Source organism: Silurus aristotelis (assembly GCF_946808225.1).
Source record: "Silurus aristotelis genome assembly, chromosome: 10".
In the NCBI taxonomy this organism is placed as follows: Eukaryota; Metazoa; Chordata; class Actinopteri; order Siluriformes; family Siluridae; genus Silurus; species Silurus aristotelis.
The window spans coordinates 336,376-356,434 of NC_139583.1; the positions used below are offsets into that span (position 1 = coordinate 336,376).

The 20,059-nt window shown below is 42.7% G+C and overlaps 1 protein-coding gene and 1 long non-coding RNA gene across 4 annotated transcripts in view; one reads left to right on the forward strand and one right to left on the reverse strand.

Annotated features, from left to right (window-relative positions):
* The window catches only part of fbn1 (fibrillin 1), a 126,725-nt gene that overhangs the window by 14,127 nt on the left and 92,539 nt on the right, over nucleotides 1–20,059 (reverse strand). For all 3 annotated transcript variants that reach the window (XM_083552174.1, XM_083552176.1, XM_083552175.1), the window contains exons 36-50: nucleotides 19,888–20,010; nucleotides 17,901–18,023; nucleotides 14,071–14,238; nucleotides 13,912–13,980; nucleotides 13,153–13,278; nucleotides 12,904–13,026; nucleotides 11,840–11,998; nucleotides 8,413–8,484; nucleotides 8,188–8,313; nucleotides 7,433–7,555; nucleotides 6,926–7,051; nucleotides 6,531–6,647; nucleotides 5,987–6,112; nucleotides 4,674–4,793; nucleotides 3,797–3,922 (exon numbers count right to left, since the gene is read on the reverse strand). In XM_083552174.1, the coding sequence (XP_083408300.1) occupies nucleotides 3,797–3,922; nucleotides 4,674–4,793; nucleotides 5,987–6,112; nucleotides 6,531–6,647; nucleotides 6,926–7,051; nucleotides 7,433–7,555; nucleotides 8,188–8,313; nucleotides 8,413–8,484; nucleotides 11,840–11,998; nucleotides 12,904–13,026; nucleotides 13,153–13,278; nucleotides 13,912–13,980; nucleotides 14,071–14,238; nucleotides 17,901–18,023; nucleotides 19,888–20,010 (1,827 nt within the window). The remainder of the gene's footprint in view (nucleotides 1–3,796; nucleotides 3,923–4,673; nucleotides 4,794–5,986; nucleotides 6,113–6,530; nucleotides 6,648–6,925; nucleotides 7,052–7,432; nucleotides 7,556–8,187; nucleotides 8,314–8,412; nucleotides 8,485–11,839; nucleotides 11,999–12,903; nucleotides 13,027–13,152; nucleotides 13,279–13,911; nucleotides 13,981–14,070; nucleotides 14,239–17,900; nucleotides 18,024–19,887; nucleotides 20,011–20,059) is intronic.
* LOC310732209 lies at nucleotides 1,992–6,072 on the forward strand. The gene is made up of 3 exons (XR_014535388.1): nucleotides 1,992–2,771; nucleotides 3,051–4,174; nucleotides 4,472–6,072. It is a non-coding gene; the product is annotated as an uncharacterized lncRNA (long non-coding RNA).

The window sequence follows — 20,059 nt, forward strand, 5'->3', positions numbered from 1 at the left end:
ACCCAAACATGAAGATTCAGTCTGCAAGCTAAAAGTCATGGCCACATCGATGCCGATGCCTGTGCCAAGCCTGTCACAGTACAAAGTGATTCCAGCCAAAGCGGTCTTGGGTGCTGCCTTATGCAAGAAGGACAGCCTGTCGCCTTTGCTTCAAGAGCACTGACTCCCACCGTAAAAAATTACGCACAAATCGAAAAAGAGTGTCTCAGTATTGTCTTCGCTTGTCAAAGGTTTCACCATTACCTGTACGGACGAGAGTTGGTCACAGCAGAGACAGACCACAAACCCTTGATCACTATATTCAGCAAACCACTTCTCAGCGCACCCAAGTGGCTTCAAAGCATGCTCATGACACTTCAAAACTACAGTCTCAAAGTTGTCTACAAGCCAGGGCCTAAAATGTTCATCAGTGACATGTTGAGCAGAGCAGCTGCTGACTGTACAGGCAAGGGAGCCATTTAGTTGAGGACAATCATGGAGCATACTGAAAGGGATGAAGCGTTAAAGGCCCTCAAAACCATTGTCCTGGCAGGCTGGCCTGATGAAAAAGAAAGGACAACACACATCATCCGAGAATACTGGCCTTATAGAGATGAGATAAGTGCGCAAGATGGTATTTTGTGCCGTGGTCAGAAAGTCATCATTCCCAAATCACTACGTCCAGAGATGCTCAAACGCATACATTCAAGCCATATAGGAGGCGACGCATGTTATCGTCAGGCCCATGACACACTGTATTGGCCTAGTATGCAAGCAGAAATCAAAGACTTTGTGAGTAACTGTTCAACTTGCAATGAATTCGCACACAACCAACAGAAGGAAACCATGCTATCTCACGACATCCCCAGCAGGCCATTACAGATTGTCAGCATGGACTTATTCAGTTACAGACAAAAGGACTATCTTATAATTGTGGACCATTTCTCAGACTTTTGGGAGATTGAACTGCTTCCTGACCTATCTGCAGAGACAGTCATCAAGCGCTGCAAGGCTCAGTTTGTTCTTCTGCGCAAAGCCATGCACGACAGAACTGACCCTTGGAAAGCAATACTTCATTGGAGAAACACCCCAACTGAAAATATGGACAGTAGCCCTGCACAAAGGTTGATGTCGCGGAGACTGAAAACGTCTCTTCCAGTAACAAACAAGCTTCTGGAGCCATCTGTGGTCACTGGGGTTGTTGAGAGGCTTCAACACCGAAAGCAGCAGGCAAAATCCTATTATGACAGGTCAGCTTGTGATCTGCCAGAACTGAACATTGGTGAGAAGATACGTATGAAGCCCCTTCCACAGAAAAACCCTGCACTCTGGAAGGTTGGCACCTGCCTTCAGAAAGTAGCACCACGATCTAATCTTGTTAATGTGGATGGATCCATATATAGACGAAACAGAGTGCACTTGAGAGTGGCAGAGTCAACCGCCACACAAGCATTGGACACAAGTGAACCCGAGATGCCTCTTATGCCGGAAAGTAGCGTTGCAGGAGCCCTTGCTGATTCATCTTTTGTGAAGCCCTTGCCACAGGCTTCACCTGACCTTGTCAAACTCTCACCATCAGATGGACACACGTATACTAGGGCTGGCCGATTGTCCAAGCCACCTAAAAGGCTGGATATTTAATATGTTATAAATGTTATTGTGGCAGTTTACTTAAAGCAAAGTAGGGCAGTCAGTAAAAAAAATATCTGCCCAAAGTCATATAGTATTTTGTTCTTATTTAGTGTAAAAAAGGGGATTCCCTTTGTTCATATTTGTAAAGGGGGATGTCACAGGATGTAATGGATCATGCGATCGAAGGTCGATTGCTCATGCCTTGTTGTTGGTTTGGGGCTAGTTTGGCTGTTCTGTTGTATATAAAAGTTGCTGAGTTACACTCTCGTGTCTGCCTTTTATGCATGCTTATACTGCTGCATAAACAAGACCATCTATACCTGCCGCCCAACTGTTCTCCATCCCCTGTACTACAGTGTCCAGCAGGCCATTCAATTTATTTATTTATTTTTTACTTTTGAGGGCTTCAATAGCGTGCGCATCTGAGTTTGTAAATATATGTGTGTGTGTGAGTATGTGTGTATGTGTGTGTGTGTGTGTGCGTGTGTGTGTGTGAGTGCACATTTGGACAGGTTATTGGTGTTCATGAATAGATGGCAAACACTCTATCACCTGTTTTGTATTACAGACTGAAACCTTGTACACACACACACACACACACACACACACACACACACACACACACACACACACACACACCAGTGTGAATGTACTTTGTTGAAATCTATTTTTTTATTTTTGTGCTCATTTACACAGATAGAGAGATGAAATAATGGAAAGACAGAGAGTAACCGAGTGCACAGACATTAGTTACATGTTAGTTACTCTCTGGCCCTTTTAATAGAAACTGCTCAATCCTGCCCAACTCCCTGACCACTGACTCTGAGAGCTTAGGCATTTCTTTGAGGAAGCTCTCCTCCCCTTTCTGAGCCCCTGACCTCTTACTGCTATACAGCTTTGAGTAGAAACTGACTGTCTGGTGGTGAATTTCAGTAGGCTCTGACACAAGATCCCCAGCATGCATATGTCTTTTTTGTCCATTCTTTTGTTCTAAACTGAAAAAGAACTTAGAAGGAGCATCCATCTCAGTGACTCTTTCAAAGTGTGAGCAAACAGTGTACAGGGGACAGAGAACAGTGTACAGGTGACAGAGCACAGTGGGCAGAATACAGGGGCAGAGGACAGAGTATAGGGGCAGAGTACAGGCTACAGGGGACAGTGTACAGGGGGCAGGGTACAGTGTACAGGGGAGCATGGTACAGTGTTGGCTACAGGCCATAGGGGACAGTGTACAGAATACAGAAAACAGAGTACAGGGGACAGGGGCAGGGTACAGTGTACAGTGTACATGGGGGCATGGTACATTTTTATTTATTTTTTGGGTGGGGGTTTTGTTTTGGGGAGTACAGGCCATAGGGGACAGGGAACAGAGTACAGGGGACAGTGTACAGAATGCAGAAAACAGATACAGTATACAGAGGGCAGAGTACAGTGTACAGAGTACAGGGGACAGTGTACAGGGGAAATATACAGGGAAAAGAGGACAATATACAGGGGGCAGAGAACAGTGTAAAGAGTATAGGGGCAGAGGAGAGGGGACAGAGTACAGGGTACAAGGGGCGGGGGACAGTGTAAAGGGTACAGTGTGCAGAGGACAGTGTACAGGGGGCAGAGTACAAGGGACAGGGGACAGAGTACAGAGGACAGTGGACAGGGTTCAGTATACAGGGGGCAGAGTACAGGGCACATGGGCAGAGTACAGGGTACAGTGTACGGAGGACAGTATTCAGGGGACAGAACAGTGTACAGGGGACAGAGGACAGTGTACAGGGGACAATGTACATGGGGCAGAGTACAGGGTACAGTGTACAGGGGGCAGGGTACAAAGGACAAAGTACAGAAAACAGAGTAAAGGGGACAGAGGGCATGGGACAGTGTACAAGGGACAAAGTACAGGGGGCAGGGGACAGGTCACTGAGGGCCGTGTACAGGGGACAGTGGGCAGGGGACAGGGGACAGAATACAGGGTACAGGGTACGGGGTAGGATGAAGTGTGTAGGGGAAATTTATATGAATTTAAACATAATGCAGAAAAGTGCAGACCTTTAATCATCTGATAGATGTCGACTTTTAGATGTCTAGACTTTCTTTTTGTTTGGCAAAACTCTGTTGGGAATTTCAGTTTTGGTACTAAAAGTTATATACCTGTTTAATCCAAAGAGAGTGCATGGCAGAAAACACTCACCCACACACCTCCTCCCAGATGAGGACAGCTGGAAGCCATCAGGGCAGATGCACTTGAAGCTTCCTGCTGAATTTTGGCACTGTCCAAAGATGCAGATATCTGGAGTCTGAGCACATTCATCAATATCTGGAAGAAAAATGGATTGCTGATGAGGTCAGGAGGTGGCGATGATGAGGTTCTGCTAATGATCAAAAGGTGCTACACAATCAAATCATCAGGGACTAAGTTTTATTGTGTATTAAATGTGGTTAATACGTTTTTATAACTCTTTATTACAACTGCTTCACCTCAAACCATGCAACCTGGTGTGTGAGCTGTTCTAACTCTCTGATATTCCCCTAGGTTCTCAGCACAGACAAAGTCTCAGCAGACTGAGAAGTTATCTAATATCTTCTTCTTCTTCTTTCGGCTGCTCCCATTAGGGGTCGCCACAGCGGATCATCCGTCTCCATAAAACCCTGTCCTCTACATCTGCCTCTTTCACACCAACTACCTGCATGTCTTCCCTCACCACATCCATGAACCTCCTCCTTGGCCTTCCTCTTTTCCTCCTACCTGGTGGCTCCATCTTCAGCATTTTTCTACCAATATAATTCATGTCCCTTCTCTGCACATGTCCAAACCATCTCAATCTCGCCTCCCTCACCTTGTCACCAAAACATCCTACAACATGAGAAGTTATCTAATATCTAATCTACAATATCCATACAATATATCATGATATTGAACATGATTCAATGCAGGCTCTAACCCGTTAGCTACTAAGAGATTTTAGTTAGCTTCAAGAGCAGAAAAGTCAAAAAAAGAGCTGTGTGAAGAATCAGAAAGAGAAATGTTTTAGAAACATTTGAACAGAGAAGGTCAGAAATGATTGTACCTATGCATTTCTCATCAAGGAGGTAGTATCCACGAGGGCAGATACACCTGTAGGATCCATCCAAATTTTGGCAGGTTCCTGGACTACAAGTCCCAGGATTTATATCACACTCATTGATATCTGCAAAGAAGAACATATATACAGGAAACAAGTATAAATAAATAAATAAACTCAGGAGATGTGAAGCTCTGTGCTCATGATGATGGATTGGAGCACAGTGCTCAGGCTGTTGCATGTTGGACTCAGTCGTCTTGGTCAGAGTTGTCTTCAACTCAATTTTTTTTTAATCCATGCTCAATTCTGGTCAGAATCATGATTTCTATGTGCAGATGCAGATCTGGCTTGCACTGTTTGGAGACTTGGTCTGAGGCTTGGTTTTGGGTAGAGATTCTGTCTTAGTCTGAGATTTGGTCTTGGCCAGTGGCTCTGTCTTGGTTTCAGGCTTGGTCTTGTTCTAAGGATTCTGTCTTGGTTACTGGTTCTGCCACAGTCTGAGACTCTGAATTGATCTTGGTTTGGGTCTTGGTCCTGTTCTGCATATTGGTTCCAAGGTTATTATATACATTATACATTATTATATATACATTATATTATAGTACTGTATTGTCCTGAATATGAGACAATATTTTTTTATGAAAATGCATATGAATAAAAAATGTCATATCAAATCTAAGCTCCAGACTATTAAATGTCAATAAAATCGTACACCCACAAAAATAGGTGGTTAAAAACGAGTTCCCCCGTATTAAAAGCAACCTGATTAATTACGCTTGTACTAGGACTGCATGTGGTGAGTGACTGTCCAGAACACAGCGGTTCAAAAGATGGCCATGTAAACCAGCATCTGAGGCACACTTATGATGCAAATATTAAGCTCATGGTGATAAATTTAGCCGAGTCATCTAACAACTGTCAGGCAGCCAAGAACGTAATGTCAGGAGATGGCGAGCCCAAAAAGACATTAGAAATGCTGATACCGGTAGTCAAAGATAAATCTTAGCGCAGTCCTAAAAGCGTCCACTCGAGGAAATTGGCCAGCAAGTGTGTCAGTATGTAGCCCCGGGCAGGCATGGATATGGGCATGTCTTTTCACAATGAGATGGACAGCCTGGGCTAATTGTTATTAAAAAGTATTTTCACATGAAAGCCTGTTCTTGATAAAAGACAAAAGTTGGTCTTTAAAAGCTATTTTTCCAAAAGGTACACTTAAAAAGGGTCTCATATTCAGGACAATATGGTATATTATATACACTTTATATTTAATAAACATTTAAAATTCCCACATTGAGAAATGGAGTGTGTTGTGTTCTTACCTACACACACTCGGCCATCTGGAGAAAGTTCATAACCATCACGACACACACATGTGAAGGAGCCTACGGTGTTGAAACAGTTCCCATTGCGACAAATTCCTCCCTGTATGGTACACTCATCAACGTCTAAACACACACACATACACACACATTTCTATTGTCATATGAGGTAATAGAATTTGTAGTGAATGTGTTGTGTGTTTGTGTGTTTGTAGTTGTGTAAGTGTGTGAACTGACCCACAGACCAAGTGGGCCGACACCCAAAGAACAACAAACCCAGGAGAGTCTCCTTCAGTTCCCAGAAATATTTCAAAACCATCAGATCTGGACTTCAACTAAGCCGAGAAGTGTGTGTGTGTGTGTGTGTGTGTGTGTGTGTGTGTGTGTGTGTGTGTTAGTGTTATAAGTTATAAGAGATGCATGAATTCCTGAAGAAGTAGATGGAATGTTTGGAAGATGTGTGTGTGTGTGTGTGTGTGTGTGTGTGTGTGTGTGTGTGTGTGTGTGTGTGTGTGTGTGTGTGTGTGTGTGTGTGTGTGTTTACCAATGCAGTCATCATTGTGTGACAGTTGGAACCCTGGATAGCAGAGGCATGTGTAGGAGCCAATGTTGTTCTTACACGTTCCGTTACCACATGGCTGTCTTTCACACTCATCCACGTCTAAACACACACACACACACACACACACACACACACACACACACACACACACACACACACACACACACACACACACACACACACACACACACACACATATTTTAGCACTTTAGTCCTACTTAACTATTTATTCATACTCAACTTATTGCATTGCTGAAGATACACAATATTGAACACGAGAAAAAAAAAACAATAACAAATACCATTTAATGTAAAACACGCACACACACACACACACACACACACACACACACACACACACACACACACACACTTACCTATGCACATGGCAGGGGCAGTAGTGGCCTTGTAGCCATTGGGGCAGAGACATCGATATCCTCCCACTAAATCAATACACTGACCTGGACTACACATATTAGGGTTCTCTGTACACTCATTACGATCTGTAAAACACACACACACACACACACACACACACACACACACACACACACACACACACACACACACACACACACACACCATCATGATCACCATTATTCTAATAATACAGTTTATTTAAAGGCGCCTCTCAAAACCCTTAAGGACACCATACAATTGAGTGATAATCATAAAATTAAGACAAACAACAAACAACATCTGTTTAAGTGATAAAAGTGATCCGCAAAAGCTGAACAGATGAGTGTTAACACATGATTTAAAAGTGTCCAGACAGTCACTTTCTTGTATAGATTGTGGAAAAGACGCAGACAGAGTAATATTGTTCACGTGCTTTTAGAAAGACAATGTACTATCAAGGATCTTCATCATGAGTAGATACTGACCCAGACAGAGTCCAGTGTGTGTGAGTTTGTATCCTTGTTCACACTCGCAGCGGTAACTTCCTGCAAGATTTAAACACCTGGCATTCTGCTGACACACAGGTCCATTCTGACACTCGTCAATATCTGTAAGAGATATATAACACACACACACACACACACACACACACACTGACTTCACATCACAGCACCATGTATAATTTACAGTGTAGTGGTTGTTAGTGTTGTTACAGCAGCTGAAGATACGGTAGTTGAAAAAAATGACTATGTTTCCACTGAAGCTTCTGAGGAATGAAATAGTGGGAAACGTGGATCTTTCCTGACACTAGAGCACTAATCCCTGGAGCAGATTCCAGTGGAAACACACCTGTACACACTGTGATGTATCATCATGAACTGAGGTAGTGTAGAGTTTGGGTCGTAACTGCATCGGGAACATTAGTGAGATCAGACACTGATGTGTAAGGAGTGTTGAGGAGGTCAGTGCTGTGTGCAGGACACTCAAGTTCTTCCACACCAACATTCATATCTACAGCCATGTGTTCATGGAGCTGGTCTGTGTAGATGAACATGGTGATGATGGAGCAAACTTTTGGAATCCAGTGAAGGGACACGTGAACACTAGAGATGTTTTACACACCTGTGGACTTCCAGCTTTGTCTCTGGGGGATTCATAATTAACACACACACACACACACACACACACACACACACACACACACACACACACACACACACACACACACACACACACTTACCTTCACAGACGAGTAGTTTGTCGTTGTAGACAAAGCCCATTGGACATTCACAGCGGAAACTGCCAATGAGGTTGATACACACTCCATTCTCACACACTCCAGGGATTTCATGGCACTCATCAATATCTGTACATCACACACACAAATCAGAGCACATTCTGACACACTCTATATACACAGAAAAAAAAAATTGTGTGTGTGTGTGTGTTTGTGTGTGTGTGTTACCAATCACTTGTCCAGTGTAGATATCGATTCGGTACCCTGGCCTCTCACTGCCACACAGAATTGCAAACTCATCTATAACATAAAGCCACAATCACAATCATCTATCTAATGTGTGTGTGTGTGTGTGTGTGTGTGTGTGTGTGTGTGTGTGTGCGCGTGTGAATGTCTGTACTGAGTCTGTAGCAGCGGACATGCAGTTGTCCTTTGTGAGGTCTTGAATGTGTTTCTTCTACTTTGAACACAGAAAGTTTTAGTTCTGTGTGTTTGAATTTCCTTTGATGTTCCACACACTTTAGATCTGAATCCTCAGTTTCTCACTGGTATTTCAGGAGGTTTTTGGGTCCTACTGGGGTTTGAAATTGTGTTTTGTAAGTACTGGAGTTTTCCTACCCACACTCATGTGAATCCCAAATTCAAATTCTTATTGTATTTGTCACCTACACATTCATACAGAGTACAACATGTAAATGCTTTTTACCACTGTCCAACATGTAAACATGAACAAGAAATGCAATATAAAGACAAAAATAAAAAGAGTAAAGTAACGTAAAATTAAATAAAATAAAGTATAAACGTATACTAAAATATAATCTGACTATAAAGTAAACATAAACATTACATAAACATTACAAATAAAAAAATGTATATGTACACTGGCGATCAAAATAAGAGAACAATTTATAAACAATTGAACAATTCTGAAGTATTGTGATCTTCACTGCTCCACAGTTGAAGGGGTTTTGTCGTGTCTACACCATGCTACCAGAACACCTTTTCCACAAAATAACTAAAGCATTTAAAAAAAAAAACATTATTTTGCAGAAAACACACTGATTAAAATTAGAGAACAACAATGACTGTAGCATGGAAAAAGATTACAACAAAATGTTCTGAAGGTTACAAAAGTCAGTAATTAGTAGGAAGTGTACAGGCCTCTGCTCTGAATGACTTCAGCACATCTGCGGCCACAGGACAGCACCAGTCTCTCACACTGCTCTGGTGTGATTTTGGTCCACTCTTCTTCCAGTCTCCTCCACAGTTCGGTGACTGTAGTGGGTTTCTTGTCCATAACTTTGTCGGCAAGGATTTTTCAGAGGTTCTCTATTGGGTTGAGATCAGGACTCTGGGCAGGACATGGCATTATTTCAATGTTTTCAGTTTTGAAGGAACTGCTTTACCCGTTTTGCTGTGTGACATGGAGCGTTGTCCTGCATGAACACTGCGGGCTGATCGGGTGATAAACGCAGGGAAGGAACCATATGTTGTTGAAGAAGGTTCTGATTAACATCTGCATTCACTCTGCCATGTAGCCGTATAAGAGGCCCAACTCCTGCTGCAGAACACATGCCCCAAACCATCACACTTCCTCCTCCACTTTTCACTGACTTCTTTACACACTTTGGGTTCAGTCTTTCTCCAGTTTGTCGCCGAACATAATGTTTCCCATCGGACCCAAATAAATTAAACTTGCTTTCATCACTGAAGTGAACTTTGGACCAGTTCTCCTCTGTCCACACAACATGCTCCTCAGCAAAGCTTAGTCTAGCCTTTTGATTCTTTCTGCTAATGAGAGGTTTGATCACTGCAGAGTGGCTTTCAGTCCAAATGCTCTTAAACGTCGAGACACTGTATGACGAGACAGATCCTTACCCTGTTCAGCGCTGAACTGGTGAGCAATTCCAGCTGCAGTGTGGAAACGAAGCCTATTGAGATCCTCCGCAGGATCCTGTCCTCTCTTGTATTTGTCTTCCGTGGGCGACCAGCCTTCTTGGTGGACTTGAATGAGTTTGTGATGTTGTAAAGATTCAATATTCTTGAAATCACAGATTTGGAACGACCAGCTTGTCTTGCTATGGCTGATAGGGTCGTCCCTTTGGCCTTCATCTGGACAACCTGCTGCCGGAGGCTTTCACTCACTTTAGAACAGCGCACCATCTTGCAGAGTCGGTGAAACTGGAAGTTAGGCTGCCAGTTAAATAGGGGTTGCCAGATAATCAAAGAAATTAGCACCAGGTACCAGATTAACACCCATAACTGGGAGGAATCTGATTGAAGTGTTCTCTAATTTTGATCAGTGTGTTTTCTGCTAAATAATGTTGTTTTTTTAAATGCCTTAGTTATTTTGTGGAAAAGGTTTTCTGGTAGCATGATATAGACACGACAAAAACTCCTTCAACTGTTGAGCAGTGAAGATCACATTATTTCAGAATTGTTCAATTGTTTATAAATTGTTCTCTAATTTTGATCACCAGTGTAGATGCAGATACCTGAATGAAACAGGAGGGATGCATGGATGTGGATGACAGATTTAGACAGAAGTACAGATTAAAGTGACCCAGTGTGATTGTGATTCTTATTAAATTGTCCTTGTGCTGGTATAAAAATGTAAAAGTGAAAAGAGCAGCTCGGTCCACAGTTATAGTACTGCTAGTGCCAGTAATTGTAAATGATAATTGTTCAGTGAAGATTTTGAGACGGAGAGAGAAGTCCAGGTACTAATTCATCTGTGTTGAGACAGAAATGTTCATTTCACTTAGCCAGGAGAGAATGGTCTAAAAGACTTTGGTTAGCTGGCTGGAGTGACGTTAGAACATGGTTTCCAGGTAACACCTCAGCCTGTAGATCTACAGGTACTAAGTACAACACCACAATGACCCCTGGGACACTGCAGGCAATCTTAAAAGAATCAGTAAAATCTCCTTCATGTATAACCTCTCAAATTCACACGTTATTATCACGTTAGTTTGGAATTTTAATCTCATCAACTATAAAGTCCTTTTAGGAGGAGTCACATGTTACTTAGCAGTAGTGGGACGTCGAAATGGTTTCTGCTGACCCTAGGTTGGGGTTTAGAATGAGAACCTTGTTCTGCACCCAGAGTCTCTCTACCTTCTTCCTTATGCCACTGTAGTTTCTTTTTTGATAATCTTTTCTCCAGATTAAATTTTTTTTCTAGTTTTTCACCACCATTATTTACCGTCACTTGGCTTTGCCTGGTCACATCCGTCTCGATCTACATCTACACTCAGCCGTTTCAGTGTATCAGGATTTATTCTGGTTGGAAATTATCCATGGAGTATAAATTTGATGCATTTGGAAAAGAAAATTAGGAGAGAAATGAAGTAAAATATGATTAAATTTTTATCCATTTTTTTTTTTTATCCAACCAAAGTGGAGGAAGAGGAAATTGGTGTTTGATTACAGTAAGATTGTGTGCATATTGACCCACAAATCAGATTCCAGTTTGTCTGACCTGAGACACGTTTGTACCGCACATGATTACATCTGTTAAAACACGTTAGACTCCAGATTCTTATATAATGACATATTTAGAAACATCTCAATTTCTCCCCTCTTGCCCTCCATGCCCCCAAACGACCCCCACCGCATGTGGGTGTGTGTGTGTGTGTGAGAGAGAGAGACTCACTGGTGCTGGGTGTAGGACAGCGTTCACATGGTTTGTTCCAGGCTCGGCCGATGTTATAGGAGCAGCAGCACATTTTCTTTGTCACGTTGAAGGTGAGTTCACCATCACACGTAGAGTTCTCCATGTAATAATTCCTGTAACACAAACTGCGCCGCATGTCTACACGCACACGCACGCACGCACACACACGCACGCACGCACACGCACGCACGCACACACACGCACACACACACACACACACATAAATACATACACACACACATAAATACATACACACACATATATACAGACACACACACACACACACACACATAAATACATACACACACACATAAATACATACACACACATATATACAGACACACACACACACACACACATAAATACATACACACACACATAAATACATACACACACATACATACAGACACACACACACACACACACACACACACACACACACACACACACACACACACACACATAAATACATACACACACACATAAATACATACACACACATATATACAGACACACACACACACACACACACACACACACACACATAAATACATACACACACACATAAATACATACACACACATATATACAGACACACACACACACACACACACACATAAATACATACACACACACATATATACAGACACACACACACACACACACACACACATAAATACATACACACACACATATATACAGACACACACACACACACACACACACACACACACACACACACACACACACACACACACACACACACACACACATAAATACATACACACACACATAAATACATACACACACATATATACAGACACACACACACACACATTGGGAGATTGGGAAACAGATAGAAAGATGGCTAGAGAGAGATAGATAGAGGAATAAAGGGATAGAGAGATGGATAGTGAGATAGAGAGATGGTAGGGAGATAGAGAGATGGATAGAGAGATAGAGAGATGGATAGTGAGATATAGAGATGGGTAGTGAGATAGAGAGATGAATAGAGAGATAGAGAGATGGATAGAGAGACTCACCCATGCAATTGTTTCCTCCATTAACCTGCATGTAATCTGGAGGACAGATGCAGGTGTAGTTTCCGATAGTGTTGTAACACTGACCTGGACCACAGATCCCAGGCTTCTCACATTCATTAACATCTACACACACACACACACACACACACGCACACACACACACACACACACACACACACAGGTTACAGGAACCTCACTGAACACTAAGCTTGAGATTTTACTCATGTACATCTTAACATTGAGAAGTACCTTCACACACTCTAGTTTCCTCATTGAGAGCGAAGCCTTTGAGACACTCGCAGAAGAAACTCCCGAAGGTGTTGATGCAGGTTCCACCCTGACACAGACCAGGTAGCTCCTGACACTCATTAATATCTGAGGAAGCAACAGGCATATGAGGAGATTTACAGGAAGCGTTCAGCCTCAGTCTCATGAGTCACAAAGTCAAGGTATTTTAAAGTGATAGTTGAGAACTTCACCACCAGATGGTCCCACCCCATCATGCTTTAAGTTCAGAGGGTATAAACATCATGACTTTCAACTCAACCACATCTTAACTTCATCCCAACTTTATCTCAACTTCATCCCAACTTCATCCCAACTTCATCCCAACTTCATCTCAGCTTCATCTCAACCTTATCCCAACTTCATCTCAACTTCATCATAACGTCATCTCATCTTAATCATAACTTCATCTCAGCACTGATCTGGAGATTAGTCTGTTTGTGTACTCCAGTGTTTATGGCTGTGGGGGGCAAATGAAATGACCCCAGTAAAGTCAGGGGCTGCCCCTGTTTACTGCACTCTCCAACAGATGACATTTATAAGGTATTGGCACCCTGAGTAGATTCCTCACAGCCTGGAGATTGTGTTGGTGTGACAGAGAGCTTTCAATGTGTAATATTTTCTTTAGACAGAATAATGTTTTCCATTTCTGTGTGTGTGTGTGTGTGTGTGTGTGTGTGTGTGTGTGTGTGTGTGTGTGTGTGTGTGTGTGTTTAACTTTACCCTCCAGTATGACTGTAATTGGGTTGAATCTGAAACCATCTCCACCAGGACACAGACTTTTATACAAAGCTGGAATGATGCACAAGAAACAAACAAACTTTATTGCACAATTTTTCCTGTGTGTGTGTGTGTGTGTGTGTGTGTTTGTGTGTGACTCACAGGAGTTAAGTCCTGGACAGGGCTCACATGGATTGCCCCACCCCTGTCCTAACGAGCAGCAGCAGGAGGCTTTGGACACCCCCACGCCAATCTCATTTGAACAGTCCAAGCTTTCTGAAGCATCGCCACGGGAACGAACCTCAAGATAGCAATTTCCAGAACGTGTGTCTAAAAAAGAGACCAGTAGAAATGTGTGAGGGGGCATGTACATTCCCAATAGCAATATCACCACATGATCACATAAAGTCCTGGGCTGTATCCCAATCTGTCAATAAATACCACAAATAGTGGTCCACTGAAGCCTGTGAACTTTTCTTCACTGGAAATATTGCTTTAGTTGTGTTCCCAAGTGCCCACATCCTCTTTCCAACAGTGTTCATGTGACCACAAATTTTTAAATCCCTGGTCTGTGTGATGATGTGGTGGACATGGTAGGTGTGGTGAATGTGGTGGACGTGAAGGAAATGGTAGATGTGGTGGATGAAGAGGACATGGTGTATGGTGGATGTAAAGGACGTGGTTGATGTGGTGGATGTGGTGTGTTGGTGGATGTGATGGACATGCCGGATGTGGTGGATGTGACGGACGTGGTGAGTGTGGTGGGTATGGTGGATGTGATGGAAGTAGTGCGTGTGTTGGACGGGGTTGAAGTGGTGGGCGTGATTAACTGATGGGTGTGGTGGATGTGATGGACATGGTGGATGTCAAGGACATGGCGGGTGTGGTGGATGTGAAGAACGTGAGGAACGTGGTGGATGTGAGGGACATGGTAGATGTGATAGACGTGGTGTGTGTGGTGAATGTGGTCAAAGTGGTGGGCATGATGAACTGATGGGTGTGGTGGATGTGATGGACATGGTTGATGTCGAGGACATGTAACATCTAGATTAGACTACTGTAACGCTTTACTGTCTGGGTGTTGGAGTAAGTGCAGAAATAAGCTTCAGTTAGTTCAGAATGCAGCAGCAAGAGTCCTCACTAGATCTAGAAAATATGACCACATCACCCCTGTTTTAATCATCTACACTGCTCCCAATTCCATCTCACACTGATTATAAAATACTACTACTGACGTATAAAGCACTTAACGCTCTCACGCCGCAGTATCTGAGTGAACTTCTGTACCAGGATGATCCTCCACACCTACTTAGATCAAAAGGTGCAGGATATTTGTTGGTACCTCAAGTAATGAAGACTCCAGCAGGGGGCAGATGTTTCTCTTATAAACCCCACAGTTATGGAACAACCTTCCAATCAGTGTTCGGGACTCAGACACAGTCTCAGTGTTCAAGTCGAGGCTGAACACATATTTATTTAGTGGAGTGTTTAGTCAGTAGGTGTTTGTGAGGTAAAGGAGCAGATCTGGAGGGATCATAAATATGGAGTGTTTGGTGAACTGGGATATTTGGATGCTGTCGTCTCCTCACTCTCACACGTTCACTCAGGTTTGTTGATGGTGGTGTGGTGGGTCGTCTCTTATCCCAGAGATCCTCATGTCTGTGTTTCCTTCTGCTTCTCCCTTTTAGTTCTGCTGCTGCTTGCCGGAGTCCAAACTGCACAATGACATTAACTTTCATACAACAATCAGGAGACTTAATAATCCATATCCTTTTCTCTCCCCCTCTTCACTGTGTCCACCATAATCCGAAGATTTAGAGAAGATAACAGGTAATTACCTTTTTTGACATTATAGTACAGTGTGTAAATGTTGACAGTAATTACTGTATGACAGACTACATACTGTACCACAGTATACTGTAAGTAAAAATATGTTTCAGAACATCACTGTACCAATGTACTGTAGTATTGTAATGGAGGGTTGGTCTAACTGTTTGTAGGCCATGTATATTTTTGGTAAATATTCCATGTATGTTTTTGGTAACTCCATATTCTCTTTTTGTAGAATTGCAACAGACTGCGCATGAAACAGCTATACAGAGTGCCCTTTGATCGCAACTCAGACAGAGTCAAAGAGCAAAGATTCCAGTATGTACAGGTTGGCAAATATCCAGACACATTCGATGTTGATTACTCTAAGTAGTGATTTACTGTAGTGGCCTAAATCACTTTTTCCGTATCACTTACAAAACTATATCTATTTCTACAGGGGGTTCTTCAACTGGATGCAATGGAAAGACCCCATGAATACGTGTACATAGATGAAGCTGGGTTTAATCTCCCCAAAAGGAGAAGGAGAAGCCGTAATGTGATTGGCCATCGGGCCATTTTTGGTATTACTGGGCAGCGTGGTGGCAATGTCACATTATGTGCTGCCATCAGCAATCATGGGGTTGTCCACCATCATGCCAACCTGGGGCCCTACAACACTCACCAGCTCCTCATTTTCCTCAATCACACGTGAGATGCTCTGTAGGGCAGCAGGATGAGCATCCCATCTATGTTGTTGTTTGGGACAATGTGAGTTTTCACAAAACCCTCCAGGTTAGAGAGTGGTTTAATATGAACCAAGGTTTTATCAATCTTTGCCTTCCACCGTACTCGCCTTTCCTAAACCCCATTAAGGAATTCTTCTCCTCATGGCGGTGGAAGGTATATGAACGCCAACCTTACACCAGGGTACATCTCCTGCAAGCCATGGGACTTGCCTGTGATGACATAGGTGTGGAGGCATGCCAAGCCTGGATACGGCATGCCAGGGTTTTTTCCCCCGTTGCCTGGCCAGACAAAATGTGGCCTGTGATGTGGATGAAGCCCTGTGGCCTGACCCAGTACAGAGACATGATGCTGGGCTGAGTAATGCACTTATTTGTATATTTTTGTACTTTATTTTTACTTGGGCTTACTGTACACAAGTGGCAAACGCATAAGATTTCTGTTTGTTTTTACAAGTGCTACGTGTAAATGCACAAGATTTCTGTTTTGTCTTTTTGTACAAGTGCTAAATACATTTATCCTACAGTGAACAATAAACATTTATTTCTCCAGCTTCATGTCCTGAGCATTGTGTTTTCTATTTTTCTACGTAGTGTTTAGTGACTGTTCTGTATTGATTTAAATTTTGATTGGCACGATTTGACAACATAGTTCAGTTTTGAGCTCAGATTCAACTGTTTTGAGGTGAAAGTTTGGTTTTGAAGAAGAGTCTGTAAATGTAGCTTGAGAATTGGGTTTTGTGTTCACAGCTTAGAGAAAAGAAGAGCAGCTTTCAATAAATGTGTCTTAGCAATCAAGAAAAACTGTAATATGAACAGTCTCCTACACTGACTCAGGACTACAGTTTGCTCTGATCTCCATCACTGCACCTCAACATCGTTTATCTGTAATAAATGGACATTCGGTGGAACCCAGATGAGGATGAGGTTCCCTCTTGAGTCTGGTTCCTCTCAAGGTTTCTTCCTTCTGCATCTCAGGGAGTTTTTCCTTCACCACAGTCTCCACCGACTTGTTCATCAGGGACAAACTTAGACTTATAAACAACATCTTCATTTTTATCTCCACATTATCTGTGTAAAGCTGCTCTGAGACAATGTGCATTGTTAAATGCTTGATACAAATAAACAGGAATTGAATTGAATGTGATGGATGTGAAGGACGTGCTGGGTGTGGTGGATTTTGTGGACGTGATGGATGTGATTGCGGTGATGGGCATTGTGGGTGTGGTGGACATGGTGGATATGATAGACGTAAAGACTTGGTTGGTGTGGTGGATGTGAAGGAGGTGGTGGGTGTCATGGACGTGGTGGACCTGCTGGGTGTGGTGGGTGGTATGGATGTGATGGACACGTTTGAGTGGTATATGTGGTGGATGTAGTGCATGTGATGGATGTGATGGTGTGGTGGACATGGTGGATGTGGTTCCAGTTTCTTACCCACACAGCCCACTCCTGTGGGGTTAAGCTGGAAGTCAGGGGGGCAGTTACAGATGTAGCTACCTGGAGTATTGACACAAATCCCGCTGATACATGTGTTGGGGTCTGCACACTCATTTATATCTGAAACACACACACACACATTGAACACACACACACACACAAATGAACATTCATTCATTTACATTTACATTAATGCTTATGGTATTTGGGAGACACCTCTTCCTCCAGTCTCCACATTCTCTGTTAATACATTTATGTTTTTGTTTCATCAACAAAGAATCACACCCTGAATGATCACACCCTTTTTTATCACACCCTTATTCATCACACCCTTATTCATCACACCCTTATTCATCACATTTAGCAGAAGCTCTTATCCAGAGCGACGTACTAAAGTGCTGTGAGTCTGTAGTAATGAATAAATCTACACTGTACACCAGATTACACACTTCATATCAATATAACTCTTGAATTCTACAAACTTGGAAAGTGCTAATTTAAGTGTTTCAGGAAGATGAAGGTCTTCAGTCGTCGCTTGAAGATAGTCAGGGACTCTGCTGTATGGACATCTAGGGGAAGTTCATTCCACCACCTCGGTGCCAGAACAGAGAAGAGCCTTGAAGTATACTTACCTCTCATTCTGAGAGAAGGTGGTACCAGTGGAGCAGTGCTGGAGGATCTCAGACAGCGTGGTGCAGTGCGAGGTGTGATGAGGTCACTGAGGTAAGCTGGTGCTGGTCCATTTTTGGCCTTGTAGGTGAACATCAGTGTTTTGAATCTGATACGTGCAGCTACTGGAAGCCAGTGAAGGAGCAGCAGTGTTGTGGTGTGGGAGAACTTGGACAGATTGAACACAAGCCGTGCAACTGCGTTTTGGATTATTTGCAGTGGATGAATAGCGTTCAGGGGAAGATCTGCCAGCAGAGAGCTGCAGTAGTCAAGTCTTGAAATAACAAGAGACTGAACAAGAACCTGGGCAGCCTGTGTGGAGAGAAATGGTCGAATCCTTTGGATATTGTAGAGAAGAAATCGACAGGAACGAGCAACATTAATGACATGTGAGAAGAAGGACAGTTCATTGTCCATAGCAAGGCCCTGAATCATCACACCCCGAATCACATGTCAAACTTAAAGATTTTATATAAATCTATTATTATTGTTATTAATGTCCCGGCGATATGAAGCGCTGATAAACACAAACTACAGATCCCATAATGCAGAGCTTCAGCTCCCTTACCGAACACTAGACTACCTGAGAACATTCCAGCATCAATGAAGTCGAGCTTCTGTTGACGTATTTAACCCTTTTGTACAGTTATTGTGAAAAAGCGCCTCACAGTGGTGAAGAGAAAAGTTGACTCTGAAAACAGAGCCTTTCAAAACCGATGGGATTTACATGTACAGTATTTATCCAAAATGATTTACATTTATCCATTCATTAGCTGTGGGGTTAAGGGCCTTGCTCAGGATTGGAAGCTTGGTGTGGCTGGGATTTGAACCTTAACCTGTTAACCTTCTTACCTGTTTTTGGGTCTCACAGCTGAAAAGGATCTAACTTTAAATGTTAACAGTTCCTGAAAAAAAGTGCACAATTTAAACACATGCACAATTTAAATATCTTTGGAAAGAATGATGAATGTTAAATAATTTGGAGATGGCCTTATAACCCTTGCTGAAGTGATGATTAATAGCAATGTTAGGGCTAATGTTCTTTCTAATTTCTAATAATCTTGATGTCACCCATATGAGGATGGGTTCCCCTTTGAGTCTGGTTCCTCTCAAGGTTTCTTCCTCATATCATCTAAGGGAGTTTTTCCTTGCCACTGTCGCCACGGCTGCTCATCAGGGACAAACGCACACCTTCACCTTCACTGTTGTTTTCTGTAAAGCTGCTTTGAGACAATGTCTGTTGTGAAAAGTGCAATACAAATAAACTTGACTTGACATAATTAGCATGTTAAAAAAATCTAATAAAAGTGTGTACCTGTACAGTTTCCTCCGCTGCGGTCCAGCTCATAGCCAACATGACACACACATCTGAACAAACCCGGAATATTTTGACAGCGCCCATTCACACAGATATCAGCAAACGTACACTCATCAATGTCTGTAAACAAGCAGAGACAAAAACATTTCATTACATCAGCATATCTGTA